This window comes from Solanum dulcamara, chromosome 1 (assembly GCF_947179165.1).
Source record: "Solanum dulcamara chromosome 1, daSolDulc1.2, whole genome shotgun sequence".
Classification (NCBI taxonomy): Eukaryota; Viridiplantae; Streptophyta; class Magnoliopsida; order Solanales; family Solanaceae; genus Solanum; species Solanum dulcamara.
In genome coordinates this window covers 87,261,102-87,285,396 of record NC_077237.1, presented here as the reverse complement: position 1 = coordinate 87,285,396, position 24,295 = coordinate 87,261,102, and the positions used below count along the sequence as shown (strand labels likewise).

The window sequence follows — 24,295 nt, the reverse complement described above, 5'->3', positions numbered from 1 at the left end:
AAGGACGTGTGACAAGGCCAAGTGGTTCGCTTGGAAGACAGTAATGGTTTTTGAGTGCCGGTCACGTCTAGAGTACCCTCTCGGGGCGTAACTCTCTCTCTCTCTCTATATATATATATATCCTTAACTTCTACGCCATTTAGCTTCTTTTTATTTTGACACTCCTTAGTCGAAATTCTGGTTCTGCCAGTACTTATACAATCTAAAAGCACATGCATGAGGTTATATCGAAAGGAGAAATATGTTATTTGTCTTGCATAACAAGTAAACGAAACCTATTTTCACAAAAAATTTAAACAACAACAACAACAATAAATTTCCATAGGTGGGGAAACAAAATATATTAAAAATTATTGAGAACATTGTTTAAATACCAACTACAGGTAAATATTTATCTGCACCGACTATTTATACTAAACTAATGGATACATGACATGCATTTGAATATATATAACTATCACATAATTAAAGTTAATTAATGTTTATAGTTACTTCATTAAATCACTTAATTATAATAAGTTGCATTGATTTGATATAAACACCAGATTCGAATAAGTATTTACCCTATAAAAATTGGATAGGTTCGATCATTATATAGTCACTAGACTTCCTAAAATGATGTACTTAATTCACCGAGTTGTTCCAAAGCATCAAAGGATCTTTACATAATAGTCGAACATATTTACTTTTTCTAGTCGGTATACATAGATTATATATTGATTATATACGATCTTACACATTTTGTATATGGATTGCTCATATATTATACAGTCATTGACTGTTTTAGGTTTAATCAGTGTGTGAACGACTACTTAGGTTAATTCTTTAAGGATTTCAAAGAGACAAATTATTACTGGAATTCCTTTTCGATTTTCAGTAAAATACTCATTTGGTCGAGGACTTCCAATCACATCATAAGCTAAATCGATGCAACCAACCCAGAATAAATAGAGAAGGTGTAGGTTGTATGGTTCGTGAAAAACTTCAAGGATCGTAAAGTCAGTCATGAAAATGCGACTGCCACCCCCATCCCCCACACACCCCAAAAAAGAACATTAAAGTTCTAATAGTTGAATTGTTAAAGAGTTTAACTTATATACATCGATAATATTAAATAAATTTCTCACTATGAGATTAATTTTTATCATCTAGCGATAATGGCCTCCATAAAAGAGTGAGATTTGTAATATTAAAACTAAAAAAGGTACATAATACAATAAGAAAACAATAATTGATAATATAAAAGTTCTTTACGCTATCAATGGATATTAATTAACCTTCATTTGCCTTTTTTGTCTCGGACCAACCTATTTGCCTTCCAAAAAGCAAAATTGGTGTCAAAGTAGCAGCAGCAACAGCATGATCAATTGGTTGTGCCCTCGTGATTTCTTTTGGCTCCTCTTCATGGTCATCAACCATTTCTTCTTGTTGCTGCTGATTAAGTGCTAACTCCATTGGTAAAACTTCAATATTCTTCACCACATCAATCACAAAGGTGTTGCTATTCTCTTTTGTTCCATTCTTGGATTCACACAAATTGAAAACAATTGTATCTTTTGCTCTTAAACCGTTATCTTTCACAAATTTACGCCAACCCTTTGTGAAGGAATATTTTTGACTACTTTTGCAATAAAAATACCTAAACTTCCATAATCTCCCTGATGTATCATAAAAGCTCATCTCCTCATTATTCTTGATTTGAGGGAAATGCTTTGTTGCATATTTCATAGGGATCACAAGCCTATTAACATCACTTGGAGTTAGCTCTTTTTGAAAAAGTTGTTGGTATGAGAATTCAGCGTTATCCTGTAAGTAACATTGAAATCATGAATTTTAACAAGAGGATTAAAAAAACTAAATCATGAGTTTTAACAAGAGGATTTAAAAAACTAACATAAAATGCTATAGGGTTTTGATACCTAAGTAATGCCAGAATCTCATATTTTAATAAGGCTTACATGTAGTCTGTAGATACCCTTATAGGTGACCTGATAGCATACAAAAGTCTTTACATTGATGGTGTATATAATTTAAATTCTTATGAATTTGAACTTCTTGTGGACCGTTATCTAAAAATATTTGTAGTGTGACATGCAACAACAACAAGACCACAAGTGGGGTCCGATGAGAGGAGTGCGTACACATACCTTAACACAATGACCATTATGTTCGCCCACAACACCTTTGAACCTTGAATCAGAAATACAATCTTTTTCCTCATGTGCATGAATCTTGTGTTTTTTGGGTCTGCTTGAGCTTGAATCACAATCATCAGCCGTTAGGTATGTGGTCGTGCTTGATTTTATATTCCTTTTGTCTTCCATGTTGAATTCTACGAAAATTCGAAAAAAATATTTTAAGAAAATATAAAAGATTTATAAGTACAAGATCAAATGTTTAAATTTATTGTTCGGACACAAAGACCCAAAAATGAAAGTACTTATATTAACCAAGAACAACAACAACATAGTTGGTCTAACTCAATCAACATTTATTATCTCAGAAAATCACTCTTCTTGTTGATTTCAATTTTTTTTTTCAACAAAAAAAGTTACTTTATTAGACAGTAATTATTAGTTGAGTGACACTATCTGAGAGATCAATTCAACTTTTTTCTAAATCCTACTTTTTTTCTTTTCAGATTTCTTAAATTTTATGTCCAAACTCCCACAAAAATAAAAGGCTTTTTCATCAGATCTTCTAAGGCTCTCATTCTTTTACAAGCCCCCCAAAAAAGAGCTTTCATATAAAGATATAAACAAGAATAATTTTTCTAGGGGGCGGGTGTTATTCATCTACATCTATTCGGAAGAGATTTTTTTAATCAATATTTATTATCTCAGATTGTCACTCTTCTTGTTGATTTTATTTTTTTTCAATAAAGAAAATAACTTTTATGAGACAGTAACTATTAGTTGAGTGAGACCACCTGAGAGATCAATTCAACTTTTTCTAATGCTTCTTTTTTTTATTTTTCAGATTTCATAAATTTTATGTCCAAACGCTCACAGAAACAAAAGCTTTTTTCATTATATCTTCTAAGGCTCTCATTCTTTTACAAATCAAAATAAATAAATAAGAGTTTTCATATAAAGATATAAACAAGAATATTTTTTCCAGATGTTCGATCCTGGAGAGAATTTTTTTCAAAAAAAACAACAACAAAAATTCATGTGAAAAATTATCAAGAGAATGAACAAAAAAACATACCTGATTATCTCAAGTATTAACGACAGAAGCTAAAAAATTATCATTACTATGATAGACCAAAAATACTAGCACATATAAGTCCTTTTATATACTTGTACCATCGTAGATTGTATTTAATTATAGATGATTATAATTAATACAAAAGATTAGTTCTAATTAATACAAAAGATTAGTTCAAATTAATGGAACTTTCAAACTTGTTGATAAATAGTTTGACTTGACACATCTTTTATGGAACAATAATTAATAAAATGACAATTTTACTATATCATCATTTGAATATAATAAATTAAATATTTTGAAAATGCATTATGAAATGACAATAATTGATAATAAAGACAAATTAAAAACTAAATGATAAATTATTTCTTGATTTATTAAATTAGCCAAGTAAAAGTAGACGAAGGAAGTACAGAGTTCAAGAAGTAAAACTCAACAAAAGACAAGAAAAGCCAATATATGTGTTTATATATTATCAAAATCCAATTTGAAATAGTTCTAAGTAAACAAAAAAATTCAAATTTTAAGGCTTAACATTTTGTTTTTTTATTTTGCAAAAACTAAAATAAAAATTGAGAGGCAAAATAATGTAGACAATTGTATTCTCGAAATTGCACGGGGTGGTCACATTAAATCAATATGGTATGATAATTGGTTGTTCACACATAAAATTCATAATGAATAAATAGGAGCCAATATCATTTCAATTAAAAATTAATAAAAGAAGTTTATTTTTAAGGATATTTTATCAAGTTCTTTCCTTTTGTATTTGTTGAAAAATTCAATTAAATTCAAAGTTTTAAATATATTTAATGATTATTATAATTTTATCTAATAAGACTCCTATTTTTAAAAGGTAAAAATTGATATTTCACTTTGGAATATTTGTATTTTGCAGAATCATAGTACTTTTACCAATCATATATTCATATATATATATATATATATATCTGCTATTTTTGAATGTATAGTTTTTAGTCATTTGTTCTAATTATTGAGTGTAGTTATAAACACTAAACAAAAAACTCGATGAATAGAAAATTATGGTTTAAGTAGAAAATTAGTTTAAATAAAATTTTGAAAATATTATGTATATATATATATATATTGAAAAGTAATATAGAAAGCACTATAGTTTTGTTACATTTTTTTGAGATAAAAAATTATTTATATAACATAATTAAAATTATAAATGATTTTAAAGTCCTGAATATTAACACATCCTACATAGTTTAAGAATAGATATTTAATAACAAAATTTTTCGTTGATTTCAAGACATTAAGTTCCTATTTGGCCAAAAAATTTGAATTTTAAAACTTGTAGTATTGTTTGGACATACATTTTAATTGAAAAAAAAATTGTGCGTGGAAGTGAATTTCTCCTAAAAACTAATCTAGACCGTTTTTGAAGTGAATTTTTCCTAAAAACTAATCTAGACCATTTTTTGGAACTTGAAAATTTTTTGAAGACAAATTTTCAAAATCTGACCCATGATCAATCAAATATTTAATGATATATTTACAAAATTTGATTTAAAAGATATGGTCAAACAGATATTTAATGGTATATTTTCAAAATTTAATCCAAAATATGTGGCCAAAGCAAGCTAAATATTTAGAAAAATTAGCATGGAAGGTATATAGTTATATCACGTAGTTCCGATAAGAAAAATAAATTATATAATAAAAAATCTTAATCGATTTTTAAACTGTTGATAAAATGACTTTCTCCATAATTCAAATTACAAAAAATTACAAACCAAAGTCATAGTTAATTTGAAAATTTTATATATTAAAAAAATAATTAAATTATAATCTCGTTTAATTTTTTTTTTTAAAAAAACATAAAAAATCGATCAACATATTTTATGTTGAAAAACGCATTCTTTTTAATCATAGGAGGGAGTACATGTCTCTAAATTGGGAAATCTTTCAAGGTTATGACCTAATTAGGTTTTAATCAATCATTAGTCAAATATATACACAACACCTAATTAGGTTTTAATCAATCATTAGTCAAATATATACACAACTAAGGGTGTTCACGATTTGGATAAAAATTGATTCAAATAAAAAAATTGAACTAAACTGATTTTTATTTGGTTTTGTTTTTACATTTGTAATTAAAACTAATAATATTTTATTAGGTTTTGATTTTGTTAAAAAAATCCTGAAGAAATAATCAAATCGAGCCAACCCGATAAATTATATACATATTTTTTTATAATTATATATATATATAATATAATATTTTTTATGCGAAAAATGTCTCACTCTAATGAAAAAACAAAGGTATATATATGATGCATCTTCTATTTGTCAAGCGATATCAAAACCTTATGCTTTGTTTAGTATGTTTATGTTATTTAGTACATTGAATTAGCTAATAATATAAGTAAGAAGTTAAATATAATTTGAGTTCTTATATAAGAATTATAAGATCCAAAATGGCACAATGACAATTCATTTTCTTTTGAATGAATTGTTGTTGTTTTTTAATTTTCTTTTGAATGAATCATTTTTTTAATTTTCGTGTATGATTAATAACCAAACAACTGAATCAAATCGAACCAAAATAAGAAGCTTCATTCATCAACAAGTTCCTTATGATAAGCTTCTATGTCATCAGATTACATGAAGATAGAGAACTTTGTAACACGTTATCATGAATAGCACATAGACATGAACTTATATTGGAAGAACAAATATGTCATTTACCTTGCATAATAAACAAACGAGGCCTATTTTTGCAACAAATTTAAAAACGAGGACATTATTTAAAGATCAACTACACATATATAGTTTTACGTAGCAGATGTTTAAGCTAAATCAATAAATGTATGACATGTGTTTGAAATTATATAATTATCATTGAACCATGATTGATTAATGTATGTAATTATTTTATTAAATCACTTAATTATGATAAGTAGCTGTGATTTAGTGTAAATACCCGATTCAAGTAAGTATTTACCTTGTTACAATTGGATAGGTTTGATCTATAATCACTGAGACTCCTAAATTATTCTACTAAATTCATTGAATTGTTTCAAAAGAAGGATCTTACACATATTGTACATAGATTATACATGTATTATACATACGGTAACTATTTTTAGTTTAAGCATTGGATGGAGAGTTATTTAGGTTTATTCTTTAAGGATTCTCAAAGCATTCAATATTAATGAAATTCCTTGTTGGCTCCCTGTAAAATACTCGTTTGGTCTAGGTCTTCCAAACACATCATAAGTTGGTGATGATAAATAACCAACCTGCAATGAATACAGAAAATATAATAATAAAAACCGCATCCCTTTCTTTTCTTTTTTTTGCGCTACATTGCCACACCAAGTAAGATAGGGACGTTAAAAAAAAGGTTAAGGTTGGGGTGGGGGCGAGGGGGAAGTCCTATCAACTTGTTTCGACCTAGAATAATAAAAATGATTTAATATTGAAAATTAGAATTAATATAAAATAATATATTTCTTTTAATGACAAAAGACAAATAATTGAGTCCTTGAATTAATTAATAGAAAAAAATAACATTCCATTCTTTTCCAAATTCATCACATAACTTCATTTGTTGAAAATTTTAAATTTTCTTATACTTTCCCAATAATTTTTTTCTTTAATTGTTATACCCAATGTTTTGTTATCATATTCATGCAATCCATGTGATTATAATTTTACCTTTTAAAACAAGTATATACATCCCTCCATTTCTTCTCTTACCTATATATGTTAGCAAAATATATATCCACCCTTTTTTCTCACTTTTCTTGATGTTCCAAATTGATTAACAGTTTGATTTTATTTTTTTTGTGTGTTTTTATGTCATTTTGGAGAGGCAAAATTAAATTTTATGTAGGTGAAGCTGTTTCAGATTTGTGCTAAGGTATGCTTTCTGCTTTATGTTTATCCTTTTTCATGTTCATTATTTTTTCTTTTTCAATAAACAAATTCCATTAGATCTAAGAGCTTTGACCTTTGAAATGTGTATTGCTGCTGCCACCACCAAGCAAAAAAAAAACAGGAAGAGAGAAGGGATTAGAGTTCAATTTTGTCATCATAAAAGAAAAATATATGATTTTTTAATAGATTCAAGTTATAACACCATCAATTTATGGATTTGTTTGCACTATATAATTACGATTTTGTATTGTATTTGGTTAGAAAGATAAGTTCTATTGAGTGGTGGTGGTTAGACCGATTTTATTATATGGGATGGAGTGTTGTCTAGTCGAGAATTTTCATGTGCAGAAGGTGTAAGTTGTGGAAATAAGCATGTCGAGGTGGATGTATGTGAATACTAGAAGTGATAAGATTAGGAATGAAGATATCTGTGATAATATGGGAGAGGCATCCACGGTGGACAAGATGAGGGAAGTGAAATTGAGATAGGTTGGACATGTGAAGAGCAGATGCACAAATCCCCTAGTGAGGAGGTGCGAGAGGTTGGATATAGTGGATACAAGGAGAGGGAGAAAGTATTGGGAAGAGTAAGTAGACGGGACATGGCACAACTTTAATTTACTAAGGACATGATCTTAGATAGGAAGGTGTGGAGATCGCGGATTACGATAGAAAGTTAGTAGGTAGTGGGATGTTTTCTTGCCTTTCGACGGATTTAGGTTTGGTGGTGCATGTTTGTCATAGTATTAACCTTATTCTTGTAGTTTCTTCTATCTATCACCAGTTATTTATTGTCTTTTAGTTATCGTATTATTGTGTTGTTGCTATTGTTTCCTTATTAGTTGTTATGTTTTATTTATTATTTTTTTCTTTTTCATACCTATTTTAATTTATTATACTTGAACTGAGGATACTTCGAAAATAACTTTTTCGGTTCTACCTCCCTGAGGTAATGATAAGATCTACGTACATTTACCATCTCCAGACATCACACTTACAAAATTTCACCAAATGTGTTAATTTGTTGTTGTTGTTGTTGTTGTTATTGTAATTGGTTAGAACTTATGTTATTGAATTGTTGAGTATCCACGGGGGAGTAAGTGTAATAGAATGATGGAGAACTATTCACCTTTAAATTAGAGGTTTCAGGTTCGAATTTTTGAAATAAAGAATTTTAAAAAAAAAGAACGCAAAAATGTTTCTGTCATAAACTAGCCATGTATATAACTCAATCATGTTTGTAATCAACTACCAACTTAAATTACTAATGCTTATATTTTTATTAATCTGTAAAGATCAAAAAGTTTTTTAAGCTCAAATTCAAAATATTTGATTAAGAATAAAAGGCTTCGAGAGAGAGAAAAAAAACTTTCATTGAAAAGGTGGCAAAAGGGTAAAAGAGAAAAATAGAGGGACCACCAACCAAACAAAATAAAACCTTAATAATTACAAAAAATTAAACAATAAATTAAGTACGGTAACAAGTTCGATTGAATCCGACTCGACTTAATGGTGTAACAGACTCAATTAAGTTTTGTTCGCTAAGCTCAACCCCAGACCTTGCTAGCTAAGGATATGGAGTAAAGTGTTATATATCAAGAAGTTCTCTGAGCTCAAATCCAAATATCTAGCTAAAGATAGAAGGTATCGAAATTAAAAAGATGGCAAAAAGGTATTAGAAAGAAGTAAAGGGACAACAAACAAAACAAAACGTTAATAACTACAAAAGATTATAACAACGTGGAATTCAGAAAATAAACAATAAATTAAGTATTGTAACAAGCTCAGTTGAGCCCGACCCGACTTAATGGTATAACAGACTCAATTGAGTTTTGTTTACTCAGCTCGACCCTAGACTTGCTAGCTAAAGATATTTAGTAAAGTGTTATCTACCAAAAAGTTTTCTGAGATCAAATCCAAATATCTAGCTAAAAATAGAAGATATCAAAATTGAAAAGATGGCAAAAAGGTATAAGAGAAAAGTAGAGGGACCATCAACTAAACAAAACAAAACCTTAATAATTACAAAAGATTATAACAACGTGGAATTCAGAAAATAAACAATAAATTAAGTACTGTAACAAGCTCAGTTGAGCCCGACTCGACTTAATGGTGTAACAGACTCAATTGATTTTTGTTTACTCAGCTCGACCCTAGACTTGCTAGCTAAAGATATTTAGTAAAGTGTTATCTACCAAAAAGTTTTCTGAGATCAAATCCAAATATCTAACTAAAAATAGAAAATATCAAAATTAAAAAGGTGGCAAAAAGGTATAAGAGAAAAGTAGAGGGACCATCAACTAAACAAAACAAAACCTTAATAATTACAAAAGATTATAACAACGTGGTATTCGGAAAACAAACAATAAATTAAGTGGTTTTTGTGTATCTTTGTTTATCAATCGTAAGTGTAACGGACTTCTCGTGAGATGAATTAGAATTATGCAAATTCAACAAAACACAAAGAAAGAGAGAGTAAAAAAAATTGAAGAAAGAAAGAAAGAAAAAAAGAGTATTTCTTTTTCTGCAGATTAAAAAAAAATTATGCTCTATATAGAAGTTGGCTGAAGAAATTTTGACAAAATATTGAAAAAAATCAAACAATATTTCTCATAATTTTTTATTAATTTCATCGACCCTTTATCTAAAAACTCCACAATTGTTTTTGATAAAGGGCGATGTTATATATATCTTTAGCCATTTTATCAAATTCAAGAAAAAACAAAAAGGTTTGATTTTTATCTTTTTTGGGGTAAAGATATGATTTTTAATTTGCTGTGACAATAATTTTTTTTTGTGATTGCAGGGTTGAATTTCTGAAATTTAATTTGTTATCCTAAAAAAAAATGAGAGGAATATCTGATAATGTTCATGGAGTTATATTAGCTATATCATCGAGTATTTTTATTGGAGCAAGTTTTATTATTAAGAAAAAAGGCCTTAAAAAAGCAGGTGCTACTGGAGGAACGAGGGCAGGTAAACTTTTTTTTCTCCTCATTAATTATTTGCTTAAATTACCTTTTTTTTAAAAGTAAACCCTATCCACTTTTTTTTTAATTGTATAAGTTGATGTATAAATGTTGACTTTATTTTTTGCTTATGTTGATACCGGGTCGGGTTACCGGTAGTCTATGTGTATCAAGTTTAGATAGTGGTGTATGAAACATTTTGTGCTAGTAGTGTTGGCTTATTATCACAAGTCTTAACTTGTATGTAGGTTTAGTTGTGGACTCGTACGTAGAAGTTTTAAGGTTTTAATGATGTTTATTTTGCATTATTTCAAGCAATTTCGATCTATTAGACGTATGTGCGTGTGAATTAATTGCAAAGTGTCATATGACACCCCTTGTTTACAAGATAAAGTGGTGTTATATGACACCTCTTGTATAAATGGTTCAAAAAAGATATGACCGCCAGAATAGCTGATGTTGACTTTATTTTTTGTTGATATCGGATTGTGTAGTTTATGTGTATCAAGTTTAGATAGTGGTGTATGCAACATTTTGTGCTAGTAGTGTTGGCTTATTATCACAAGTCTTAACTTGTATGTAGGTTTAGTTGTGGACTCGTACGTAGAAGTTTTAAGGTTTTAATTATGTTTATTTTGCATTATTTCAAGCAATTTCGGTCTATTAGACGTATGTGCGTGTGAATTAATTGCAAAGTGTCATATGACACCCCTTGTTTACAAGATAAAGTGGTGTTATATGACACCTCTTGTATAAATGGTTCAAAAAAGATATGACCGCCAAAACAGCTGATGTTAACTTTATTTTATGTTGATATCGGATCGTGTAGTCTATGTGTATCAAGTTTAGATAGTGATGTATGCAACATTTTGTGCAAGTAATGTCGGCTTATAATCACAATTCTTAACTTGTATGTAGGTTTAGTCGTGGGCCCATACTTAGATGTTCTAAGGTTTTTAATGATGTTTACTATGCATTATTTCAAGCAATTTTGGTCTATTAGGCGAGCATGGGTATTAATGGCAAAGTGGTGTCATATGACACCCCTTGTTTATAAGGTGTTTATAAGGTGAAGTGGTGTTACATGACACCCCTTGTATAAGGTGAAGTAGCGTTATGTGACACTTCTTGTATAAATATTGACTTTGGTGTTACATGACACCCCTTGTATAAGGTGAAGTAGTGTTATGTGACACCCCTTGTATAAATATTGACTTTATTTTGCTTATGTAGTTTTTTTGATATCGGATCGTGTAATCTATGTATGCAAGCAGTGTCGGCTTATTGTCACAACCCAAGTTGTATGTAGGTTTAGTTGTGGTCCCGTATGGAGAAGTTCTAAGGTTTTAATGAAGTTTATTTTGCATTATTTCAAGCAATTTCAGTCTGTTAGACGTGGATGCATGTGTGAATTAATGGCAAAGTGGCGTTATATGACACCCCTTGTATAAGGTGTGGTGTTATATGATACCCCTTGTATAAATGTTGACTTTATTTTGCTTATGTTGATACCAGATCGTGTTGTCTATGTATATCAAGTTTAGATAGTGGTGTATGCAACATTTTGTGCAAGCAGAGTCGGCTTATTATCACAACTCGACTTGTATGTAGGTTTCGCAGTGGGCCCATAGAAGTTCTAAGGTTTTTAATGATGTCTACGTTGCATTATTTTAAGCAATTTTGGTCTATTAGATGTGTGTGCGTGTGTGTAAATTAATGACGAAGTGGTGTCATATGACACCCCTTGTATAAGTTGAAGTGGTGTTACATGACACCCCTTCAAGGACATGTCATTTTTCCTTGGAGGCTCGGAACTGGTTCTTTTTCTTTTGTTCTTCACTTGTACATGCAACATGTTAACATGTCTTTTTTTCCTATTGCTTTATAACCGTCTAAATACTTATATGTAGAGTTCGTTCTATGTACGTAGAATACACACAAAAACCAAGGGGATTCAACATATAAAGTAGTATATATACATAAAGAAACAAATATAACCTATCTACACTGTGTAATTTTCGGGTGTAAGGGGTGTCAATTGACTCCCCTTGGACAAGGGTAGCTCCATCCCTGGTTGAATATATTCTACTTGAAGACCTCTAAAGTCTTTTGGTATTCAAATGTCTGAATTGGGAAGAAATGACTTCAGTTTCTGTTTATATAGGAAGTTTGAACACATGTCAATATGGTTGTATAGGATTCAACATATTGCTTGTTATGTTTTTCTATTGTTTCTGATCGATGCTAGGATAAACAAGTTCTGTTATAAAGATTTATAAGTGTGGTTAATTTTTGAACAGGTTCAGGAGGGCACTCGTATCTGCTGGAACCAATGTGGTGGGCTGGGATGCTAACTAGTAAGAGTCATAACTCAAACTTAAACGTATGTTATTGTTATGTGATTCTCTTTCACTTTAAGAAGACATCCCTATCCGTAACAATGATCAAATGATGTGTATGTAAAAGACATTAGTATCTTTTTTAGCTATGCTCCTGGAAAGTATGCATATTCTTGAACATAGATTGATGGAGGTGCTAGAATTCTTATGATGCTTGTCACTTGACAGATTAACTAATATCTTTACCTCTGTTATAACGACGACGTGCTTTAAGATTTGAATGATGGAAAAGCTGCTACTGAGAAAATTTGAGAAATTTATAGTGATGAAAATTAACAAAACTTAGTTGAGGGAAGAGCATTCTTCATAACTTGCACAGCCAACGGTAGGTTATCCGTATTAAGGTAATTCAAAATTATCAAGTTAAACTTGAATGGATAGCCTATTGTCCATGGTTTGCTTTCCGATGCATAGTTAGGTCGCTTGCTTTCCCATCATAGGTCGTATTAACCGTATGAATAAGTCTAAGCCAGTTCAAGTCCCCAGGTAACGCCTAGTTTAGTGTAGCACCTTGGTTCTGCCTTCTCATTGCCGAATCTTGCTTCTGATCTCTCTGAGTCTCTAGTTCATTAGTGTTACAGTTTTATGTAATCCTAAACTAACGTATGCTTGCAGTGATTGTTGGAGAGGGAGCTAACTTTGCTGCTTATGCATATGCCCCGGCAATTCTTGTGACTCCTCTAGGGGCTTTAAGTATAATTGTGAGGTATGTAATCATGTAGCATTATTAGGGTAAAATATGACTCGGTTTTTCGTTTCAAAGAACTCATATAATTTTCCTTTGCAGCGCAGTGTTAGCCCATTTTATTTTAAAGGAGAGATTGCATATGTTTGGTATTGTTGGTTGTGTCCTCTGCTTGGTTGGCTCTATTAGTATTGTCTTACATGCTCCTCTGGAAAGGAAAATTGAATCTGTCATGGACGTTTGGCACCTAGCATCAGAAGCAGGTATTTCCATAACGCAATCTCAGTTACATTCTTTCATTTTCAGTGAAAGTTCATATTACCGACCCCAACTTGCTTAGGATAGAAGTACATTTGTTGTTGTTGTAGAGAAGTAGGGGCGGTAAATGTTGCCTTTACAAGCGTTGGCGTTTCTCTTTATGGTGAAATCCTTCAAGTTGGAACATTGCTTAACACATGTGTTTTTGAGAAGAACAGGATTCATTATATACACTTGTGTAGTCGTGGTGACTGTGCTTGTCCTTATTTTCCGGTTTGTGCCTAAATACGGGCAGAGGTATATGGTCATTTACATCGGAATCTGTTCTCTCACGGGGTCTCTCACGGTCAGTATGTTCTCCCTTTTTATGTATTTGCACCTGCAGTAGTTCATGCTTCTTTACGTACATTTCATATGCTTATCTCGTGTTTTCTGTTATGATTATTCAGGTCATGGGCGTGAAAGCAGTCGGAATCGCTCTTAAGCTCACATTTGAAGGAAAGAATCAATTCAAACATTACCAGACATGGTTATTTACAGTGTTTGTTATTATCTTTTGCCTTTTGCAACTGAACTATTTGAACAAGGTAATTTGCTCAATTCTCTAAGAGAGCTCCATGTTAGCATCTATGTTGCTCAAACTCTTGAAAAATATCGATGGTTGTGTGTCTGATCCTTCAATGGGGCACGACAACAATTTTGGAGAGTCCAAGCAACATAGGTTAGTATTGTCTAAGTTGGTCTCTTGTTATGTATAAAAATGAGAAATTAAATTAAAAAAAAGTCTAGTGGAGTTTAAGCGCGATTTTAGAAGCTTGAATCTTAAGCCATTATCTACTACTGAACTTCATTTTTCGTTTGAATGAGCAATAAATTATCCAGTCCAATTAACTCCTGAAGCGTTCCATCTGAGATGTATACGAGCTACCCATTCATAGGGAAACAGAGTTAATAGTTTGTAGTTTCAAGCTATGTTGCTATGGCTCTCCAAAGATGCTGTCACCCATGTCAGATCCTCCAAAAAAACTATAGTTTTGGAGGATATGACACTCACCAGACGATATTTTTGAAGAGTCTAGGAAACATAGGTTTCAAGTGTGTTATCTTCAAGATTATTAACTACTACTACTCAACTATTGTGTTTTGTAGGCACTTGACACATTTAACACTGCAGTGGTTTCTCCAGTATACTATGTCATGTTTACAACACTCACCATACTTGCCAGCATGATAATGTTTAAGGTGATTCAACAGTTTCTTGATTCTCTTTTCAGCATTCTTTACTTTTATCAACTCCCACATCTTACAAATGCGCGACATGAATCATTTGTTACTACAATCATGTCCATTTTCTGTAAAATTGGAAGCAAAAATACTCTATAGCGTTTGAACGTGAATCATTTGTTACTATAATCATGTCCATTGTCTGTAATATCGAATGCCTTCTCCTTCGTTATAATTGCATAGATAATGATAATCATTTGTTATTACAATCATGTCTTGTTTATGTAAAATTGGACGCTGTCTCATTCGTTATAGTTGCAATGATATTGAAAATAATGTGTTATTACAATCATGTCCATTATATACACTGTTAACGTGTTGTAGCAGGTAACTTGCATTTTTCTTCAAGTTACTAATCCCACCTTCTATGGATAGTTACTTGTATTTATCTTTTATGTAATCTGGTAATGTAGAAGTTCGATTACACTGTTAACGTATAGAAGGTTCTGCTTTTCTTGGTTGTGATTATTTCATCTTCAAAAAGCTATGTTTCTCAGACTCTTGCATGTCGGATCCTCCAAAAGTAGTACATTTTTGAAGGATCTGACACGGGAGCAACAATATTTTCAGAGAGTCCGAGCATGATAGACAAAAAGTTCCAAACTTAACAATTGTTTTTTTTTTGGGAATGCAGGACTGGGATCATCAAACTGCAACACAGATAATTACAGAACTATGTGGCTTTGTAACTATCCTCTCTGGTACTTTTCTCCTTCACAAAACCAAGGACATGGGAAATAGTCAATCAACAAATGCCATTCTCCTTCCAAAAAACAAGGACATAGAAAGTAGACAAACGAACGAAAACTCGAAAGAACTTGTTGAGGTTTGAAGAAACTTCACAAGGGTTGTGTGATATGTACTTTGCATTTTGGAAGATAGAAGCATTTCTTGTTGGAGAAAAACAATAGAATTCTATTTGAAGCTGTGGCCAAAAAGGGCAATGATTTTTGACAGTTTATTGGATGCTTCCTCCTTTATGTTATTTTGACTTCAGTAAATCATTTAAAGTTTGGATCATAATTTGACGTGCTTCTTTTGAATGATGTATACTGATGTTGTGAGAAGAAAAATGGATGTGAAAATCTTATAGGACATGAGTACAATATGTATTGAAATATTATTAGTTATATTGTCTAGTAGTTGTTATTTTCTTTGGTTTTGGGGGGGGTGGGGTTAAAGTCTTGGTATATAGGTGTATGGATTATAAACACATACTATTTTATGTTGGAAATTTTAGTACGAGTTCATAAGCACATCTTAGATTCGAGTGTTGAGAATAGAGAACCTTTCAGTAGGAAGAACATTATCCCTCTCTCCCATTAATTGGCTTATACAACACATATCCTTACTAGTCGGATTAATGGGCTTCAGATACCGGATGGTTGAACAAAAAATTCTTATTGTTTTTGTTATGGCTAGATATATTTCCTAGGATTTAGATAGTGTAATTTTTTTTTGTTTCACTCTATTTAACATGTTATAGTAGGTAAATTCACCATTCCCCCCCCCCCCCCCAAGTAAACCAATCAATATAGTTATAGAGGATTACTCATAAAAACATTTCAAGTAATCTAATTGTGTAAAAAATCTTTTGCATCATCACTCAACTAAATTTCCACCACAATTTCATTTAATGCTGATGCCTAGATTACAAAATCATGTGAAGCTTAAACTTATTCATATGGAAGTAAATGAAACTACATTCACAAATATGCTCAACAGATAGAAATGCTGCAAAATATAAAGGACTAGAGGTTGCTCAGATGATAAGCACCCTCCACCTTCAACCTTAAGGTTGTTGGTTCGAGTCACCAAGGGAGAAATGAAATGGGAGCTCGGGATTTTTAAAAAATTGCAAAATATAAAGATAACTTAGATAAGTCTCCATGAAAAAGGAAACCAACAACAAATGGATGGCAGAAAAAGAAGAATGTCATTTAGTCCACATATCATTTCCTCTTTTTTCTTTCCCCGTTCTCAAATCTTTTTCTGGTTTGTAAATGAAAGAATTCCAGTCTAAAGCACACAATGAACAACATATATACTTAAGACCTAAATCTATACATAACCAATGTTCCATGTTTTGAAAATAGGGTACATGCCCATTTGCATTTTCGTTAATCCCATTCTCAGCACTGTCAACTCCGACCCCATGGAAAGCACAAACATCCCTGCGAAGAACAGCAAAGGGGAGATGTTAGAAAACGTTTATGAACGAACGTTTACTAGAATGATCAGAAAGAGATCATTCATTATCTTCTTGTTGCAACAATTTCCCTATGACAAATCTTTTGGGATTTCAAAAATAATTATACTGCTGCCTACATCACACCCCCTTGGGATGCAGCCCTTCCCAAGACCCTGCATGAACATGGCCACTGGAGTGGGGGGGGGGGGGGGGGAGGGAGGGGGTTACTATATCAAAAATCCAAATGAGTTGCGTACCTTTCCACTGTCATTTCCATATCGCTTTTGACCGTTGGAGTAAGATGTATCAGTTGACGTGGAAGGTACTTTTGCTGAACCAGTCTGCTTCTCCTCTCGCACTTTATTAAATATTTGTGTGTAACCTTCTGCTGATGCAGGATCATTCTCATCCCAGTCACCAAATTTAGGAACAGCAGGGCTGTCATCAGGCTGAAAATGCACTTCTATTATATAACTAAGGAAAACAGTCTGTAACTATTTATTGTTGCCATATATATTGAAAATCAAAGAAGATAATAAGATAGAAACGTTGGCTAGTACGATAGTCTAATATGTCCCAGTAGCAACCCTTTTCACCATGATTACTTAACTTTTTTTCCTTTTTGTTTCCTTTCTTTTTATTTTGAAGTAAACTTACACATTCTTGCTACAGTCGACGGAAAAGTAAACAGGAAAGTAGTAGAAAATTCTCAATCATGAAGGTTCGAAAACAATCTACCATCAGAAGGTTTGGGAAGGAAATCATTTTATTTGTTCTCACTACAAGTTCTCTCAGACTAATTTAGAAAAGAGAAAAGGAAGTTACTTCATCTTTTTTAAATTCTTGCATGTTTGGTAAGGCTCCTACTTATATTGCTGCACAAGTGTAAAATCGTACTTGTTCTGGAAGTAGACGGAAAGAAAATGACAAAAAGACATACCGTGTCATCACCTTTTGCAACTGATCTCAAACGGGATCTTCCAGGTGTAGAGGGAGCCAGACCATGACTACCTTCAGATGAAGCCTTTCTTTCCCATGAGGGAGAGGAGACAACACCACCTTTGCCTCCAGGCCTTCCATGGGAGTGTGGATGCAGCGGGGAATGCTCAATGCTGCGATCAGGTCCCACACTTTGCTGAGAGGCCCTCTTAGGTGTAGCACCACCACTTAAGCCACCATACCGATGATGAGGTGATTCCATAGGAGTTCTTCTCCCTATGTTCTCATTGCGCAATGGGGAATCAGTAGGTTTCCTCAGGTAACCCTCTTCTCGGCTTGGCCGACGTTCATGCCTTAGTGTTGGGATTTCAGGGCCCTTCATTGTTTCTGATTCTGACTTGTTGCCTCCATATTTCTCACCATGTCGTTGTGGAGATGGATAAGTTGGACCTTTGTGACCCATGGTCTCTGGATGCATTGGGGAGTCAGTTGATTTCCTCAATTCTACATCATCTCTGCTGGCAAAACGTTCCGGCTTCTGTTGTACAGTGTCTGTTCCATTTTGAACTTTCACTTTTGCCTTGAGATTTTGAGGATCATTTGGATTCATTTTACTTCCCTTCTTACCCTTAGCAGCATTCTCAAAAAAGGTAGTATATTGAACATCTTCATCGCTCTCCCAGTCGCCAAATTTTGGTACTTGAGAGTGCTTCTGCAAGAATATGCACCCACATTCATGTCACAAACATTGCTTAGACACTGCTCACTCCTTTCAATTAGATATACAAGTAAAAAAGAATGAAAACCTGAGAAAGTGTAACGCAAAACAAATCTCTACGACCTGGTAAAATAAGCTCAAGTAAATACTATTTTCCTTCATAAAAAAGACTGCATCTCTTGGCTTCTGTGCATTCCATTATGTGTGAACCTGATCTGATCTTATTCTAGAATTCACATGGACCAATTTCCTAATTTATTGTTTATAATAAGCTCCCTAAGGAAACCTCCAATGTTGAAAATAAAAAAACACTATCACCATCGACAAACTCACTACAACAAAGATGTTATAGATCATATACATGCCAAGTGGAGCACTTGTTATCTTGGACAATGAAGTGCTTATTAGACTATCTATTGCATCATCCATCAGTAATCAGACATATTTATTTATTTAACATCTTTTTCCAACTGAACAAGAAGGCATAGGTACATCGATCATTTGTGGCCATCTCCAGCCAAAATTATACAACAGGCCCTATAGAGCACCGTATACTAATAACTCAACATAGTTTTAGGATTCTCTGTGTCAGGTTGAAGATTCATCACTTGACACTGGGATTCTGTTAGCATTGAGCTGAACCCATTCAAGACTGCAATAGCATCTTGGTCATTTAACACTACAAGAGAGTTGTGAAAAGATATTGCACGGAGAAGTAGGAAATTAATTGTAAACATCACTCCTAGAGAAAAGCAGACAATTGTTAAGAAAATGGATCTCGACCCAAAATCAACCCTAAAAATTAGCTCATATAGTGAGAACTGTCTGAGATCTTGTAGGAGAAAACAGTACATATTTTCAACCAATATGACACTCTAACAATCTTGCACATCCAAAACTGGACCTCTGGAGCGTAAATACCATAACATAGGGGTCCAACATTTGGTAACATAACAATAGTCCATTGTACCCCTTTTATGCCTATAAAAGGAATTGTAACTTGGATGGAAAACACACACAAGGAATTGTAACTTGGATGGAAAACACACACACGTTATCAGCACAATTTTTAGACCCAGTAGGTCGATTCTCGTAATTTTTCATTAACAAATCATTATTTTGTTCAGCCACGAGAAGATGAGAAATCAGTTCAGAATACTTCTTGAAACCTTTCTCTCAATCTCGCTATTGAAGGAGCACTTCGAGGCATGAAATGTGAAAAATGTTTTTTCCAACATATTAGCATCAATAATTGTATCTCCACTGTTTCTTGAGAAGTAATTCTGAACATGGCAGAATTGTACTCATGAGTAGACTTAAAGTCTTGCAGTCTTAAATGCATCCAATCATATTGTACCTTTGAATGTATGACCATTTGAATGGTCATATCTTTCTTTCAAATGATTCCACCGAACGAGTGGATCCTTGACTGCGAGATATTTAATTTTCAAAATTTCGTCAATATGATGACGCAAGAATATCATTGTTTTAGCACAGTCTTGTTTTGATGCTTTATTTTCAATTTTAATGGTGTCTCCGAGACCCATTGCATCTAAATGAATTTCAGCATCTAGTACTCATGAAATATAGTTCTTTCCCGAACTATGTAGGGCAACGAACCCAAATTTAGTAAGATTAGCCATAATAAATAGAAGGAAAATAATAATACCTTAGCCTTCAAACTTTGAGATGATAGAGTCTCGTGCTACAACAACAACAACAACCCAGTGAAATCCCACAACGTGGGGTCTGGGGAGGATAGAGTGTACGCAGACCTTACTCCTACCAAGGTAGGACGGCTGTAGTCTCGTGCTAATAACGTATTATAAAATAAAGACCAAATACTAAAAACAAATTAGTATCACAAAAGGAAAGCCAAGAAAGAGGGAAAATGGTAGAGAGAAATGAAAATATGAAACTTTGTCTTCCTTATTTGTGTGTGTTTTCCATCCAAGTTAAAATTCCTTTTATAGGTATAAAAGGGGTACAATGGACATTCATTAATTATTTACGTAAGGGAAGAGAATGCATGCATGGCACTGCATAGTAGGAACGTAAAGTTGAATGGTTAGTTGGAGAGACCAAGCAGAAGCAATCAAATAAAACGGACTGATTCAAAAGCATCAAACCTCTCTTGTTCGAAAGAATTGAAACACATCGAAATGGTACCAGGTCGTTGTGGTCGGACTCTATTATGGATTTATGACCACATTCTCCATAGGGACCTCTTATCTCTTCCTTCTCCGAGCGGAAGTGATGTGTGGATTCAGCGATATGAAAGACTGCTAATTTTAACACCCTACCGCCTCTCAACTTTCAGTATCACTTTTACTATCAATCATCCAGCACTATATATAACAATAGCTCAGTGGTATCACCTAGTGCCAATCTTCTTAAAAGATAGCAGTACTTCAGAGACTTGAAGAAAGTGCATAAATTGCACTTAATTCTACAACTTGTAAATTTCAAATAATTGCAGCCCAGTAAAAAATCTAATGATATATCATTCCTCTATCCATTATTATTAGATTCGGTCTTTTCCTCTACCTTCACAAGGTAGGGGTACGGCTGTGTACACACCACCCTCCCCAGACCCCACTTGTGGGATTACATCGGGTATGATTTTGTTGAGTTTATCATTTCCTCCATCCATGTATATTATCTTCTAAATGATTAACAGATCTTTCCTAGTCCCAACTATCTAGCTTCAGAAGTACTAATCCGCAAAATCCCAAAACTGAAATGCCCTTCTATAGTCACATTTCCTTAGGAAAGATCCAGCGATTTTGCACTTCCAATTATCCAACAAACATTAACCACAGACCAACACTGACAGTTTCCTGATTGCAGCTGGAAATATGTATAGTTCAGCTTTAACTTTCAGCTAAGCCAAAGTTTTAAAACTAGTATATACTTGGGATTTCACTAGAATTCAGTGAAATATACGTAAGCACTTAATTGTACACACTCATTTACAAAATCAAGTTACACCCTCAGTCCCAAACTAATTATTATCAGGCTATATAAATCCCCAATATCCATTCTTCCCTGTTCATAAACAGAAACTCATAAAGTTATTAAATCAAGATTATCCTTCAACCCTCAAAACTTCCACAAAATTTACAAGAAACCATTCAATCATAGCAAACATTCCACAGATTACAGAACCCCTTTCAGCTCAAAAAATTATCAACAAGATAAATTAGATCAAGAACTCACTGCCATTTCAAAAGGGTCTGCAGTTAACACCAGCTTAGAGAAAATTCAGCTGAGATGTAAGATGGTGGAAAGAACCTCAGAACCTGACATTATTTCGTTGGATTTCACTAGAAATCCACAAAATGCACATAACCATTCAAAAACACCCCACCCCCACCACCCCATTTGACAAAATCAAGTTAATTTCAACACCAAGAATCAAATCAAGTTAAGTTCCAATATGAATAAGCTCAATCAATCAACTAAACCTCATTATGCTATTAAATCAAGATTATCCTTCAACTCCAAAAAATTTCACAAACTTTACAAAGGACCCATTCAATCATAATAAACATTCCACAGAATACAGAACCCAAATTCAGCTAAAAAAATCATTAAAACACAAGGGAATAGATCAAGAATTCACTGCCATAAGGGTCTGCAGTTAACACCAGCTTAGAGAAAATTCAGCTGAGATGTAAGATGGGGGAAAGAACCTCAGACCCTATTATTATTTAGTTGGATTTCACTAGAATTCCACAAAATGCACATAACCATTCAGTTTCACCCCCACCCCACCACCCCATTTGACAAAATCAAGTTAATTTCAACACCATGAATCAACAAATCAAATCAAGTTCAGTTCCACCATAAATAAGTTCAATCAATCAACTAAACCTCATTAAGCTATTAAATCAAGATTATCCTTCCAACTCCCAAAACTTCCACAAACTTTACAAAGAACCCATTCAATCATAACCAACATTCCACAGCATACAGAATTCAGAACCCAGTTCAGCTCAAAAATTTATCAAAACACAATAAAAATAGATCAAGAACTCACTGCCATTTCAAAAAGGTCTGCAAGTTAATAGCAGCTTAAAGAAAAGACCCTGCTATTATTTAGTTGGATTTCACTAGAATTCCACAAAATGCACATAACCATTCAATTACACCCCATCCCCACCACCCCATTTGACAAAATCAAGTTAATTTCAACACCATGAATCAAATCAAGTTCAGTTCCACCATAAATAAGCTCAATCAATCAATAGCTATTAAATCAAGACCATCCTTCAACTCCCAAAACTTCCACAAACTTTACAAAGAACCCCATTTAATCATAACCAACATTCCACAGAATACAGAATACGGAACCAATTTCAGCTCAAAATTTTATCAAAACACAAGATAAAATTAGATCAAGAACTCACTGCCATTTCAAAGGGGTCTGCAAGTTAACACCAGCTTAGATAAATTTCAACAGAGAGATGAAAAGAGGGAGCTTTCCAAGATATTTTTTTTCCTCCTCCTTCTTCTTCTTGTTGTGCACAGTGTGTGGAGCCAACTCAGAAAGAGAGAGAAGAGAGAGAAGATTGGGGGTAGGATGACCGGATGACTAGCGCCACCAGTGACGTTTCATATCCAACATACTATTCTCCATTACAAAGATTTCTTTTTCTTTAGCTAAGTAAAAATTAGATAATAATCTCTAGATAAAATATATTCTCTCTTACTATCTTGTAATAGTCATGATTAGTTTGGAGATTATTTATTTATATTGAAATGATGGAATTGGTTATTCAATATCATGCATACTTTAATTATTATTTCAATACACATTCTTCTATTATACACTTCTCTATTTTAACTGTTTCGATTTTAATTTTATAAATAATGTAATTTTATTTAATTTCATCTCAACTTTATTATTTGCATTTTGACTAAACTTACTTGGTAATTTAACTTTATCTTCTCCAAAATTTAAGCTTATAGTTGGCATTCTGAATTATGTCACCACCATTAAACTATTAATTTGAGACAGTGGGAGTAATTTTTGCTAAAAGGGACATCTTCTGTGAAGCACATGTAGTTGTCCGGTTTTGAATTATTTGTCGGCATTCGACAGTGTAATATGTAACCAACATGCTACTCTACACAACTGTCACATCTTCATCTGTTTTTATTTATTTTAAAAGCATTGTTGCACCACTAATAAATTATGATTTAATTTTTTAAAAAAAATATTTTATTAGCATACACTAAACAAAAAAAAAATAGGAATAAAAGAAAATCTAGAAGCATAAGAATAGAATTGTTAATGTCAGAAGGGTAGTATCAGTTAAATCTAGTTATTTTATAATCATTAAATACTATTAATGCCTGTAAGCAGCAGTTATCTTTGCCTTTTCTGTCAGAACCTAATGTTTTTCTTAATAATTTCCCACATCTAAATTAATTCAGGACTTGCTATCTACCATCCATACAGATATTAAATAATTGTCTATCAAAATTTGAACAAATGAAAAAAAATCATTTTAAGTGCGAACCTGATTTTGAAATAACAGATATCAGTCTTTAGTAACTTTGATTTCATACAAGAAATCGATAAATTCATGAGTTAAAAGGTCAAAAACACACCCAAAGTATTCTTATTTTTCGAGTTTCCTAGTTGAACTATCAACAAATATTTATCGAAACACACTTCAACTATTAATTGTTCACTTTTCATACCTGAACAATGGTAATATT

General features: G+C 32.6%; 2 protein-coding genes across 3 annotated transcripts; one reads left to right on the top strand and one right to left on the bottom strand.

Annotated features, from left to right (window-relative positions):
- Positions 1 to 9,779: 9,779 nt before the first annotated feature.
- Positions 9,780 to 15,847, top strand: LOC129890675 (probable magnesium transporter NIPA2). The gene is made up of 9 exons (XM_055966178.1): positions 9,780 to 9,851; positions 9,929 to 10,098; positions 12,392 to 12,448; positions 13,106 to 13,196; positions 13,278 to 13,438; positions 13,652 to 13,779; positions 13,883 to 14,020; positions 14,583 to 14,675; positions 15,352 to 15,847. The coding sequence occupies exons 2-9, from the start codon at positions 9,969 to 9,971 to the stop codon at positions 15,547 to 15,549; spliced, it is 996 nt and encodes a 331-aa protein (XP_055822153.1). The 5' UTR covers positions 9,780 to 9,851; positions 9,929 to 9,968; the 3' UTR covers positions 15,550 to 15,847.
- A 787-nt stretch (positions 15,848 to 16,634) lies between these two features.
- Positions 16,635 to 23,233, bottom strand: LOC129883031 (RPM1-interacting protein 4-like). Of its 2 annotated transcripts, none has more exons than XM_055957577.1 (4): positions 22,978 to 23,233; positions 17,849 to 18,559; positions 17,166 to 17,357; positions 16,635 to 16,891 (listed from the first exon to the last, which is right to left on the bottom strand). In XM_055957577.1, the coding sequence occupies exons 1-4, from the start codon at positions 22,981 to 22,983 to the stop codon at positions 16,859 to 16,861; spliced, it is 942 nt and encodes a 313-aa protein (XP_055813552.1). In that variant the 5' UTR covers positions 22,984 to 23,233; the 3' UTR covers positions 16,635 to 16,858. The 2 variants fall into 2 exon arrangements, with proteins under 2 accessions (XP_055813552.1, XP_055813560.1); XM_055957585.1 differs by lacking the exon at positions 22,978 to 23,233 and adding an exon at positions 21,785 to 21,871.
- Between the last annotated feature and the right edge of the window lie 1,062 nt (positions 23,234 to 24,295).

Coding starts and splice junctions, on each gene's coding strand:
- LOC129890675 (XM_055966178.1), top strand. CDS start 9,969: ATGAGAGGAATATCTGATAATGTTCATGGAGTTATATTAGCTATATCA. Junction 13,439..13,651: donor GCACCTAGCATCAGAAGCAG/GTATTTCCATAA, acceptor TGAGAAGAACAG/GATTCATTATATACACTTGT. Junction 13,780..13,882: donor CTCTCACGGGGTCTCTCACG/GTCAGTATGTTC, acceptor ATGATTATTCAG/GTCATGGGCGTGAAAGCAGT.
- LOC129883031 (XM_055957577.1), bottom strand. Junction 17,358..17,848: donor TTGCAAAAGGTGATGACACG/GTATGTCTTTTT, acceptor GTGCATTTTCAG/CCTGATGACAGCCCTGCTGT. Junction 16,892..17,165: donor ATGGAAATGACAGTGGAAAG/GTACGCAACTCA, acceptor TGTTCTTCGCAG/GGATGTTTGTGCTTTCCATG.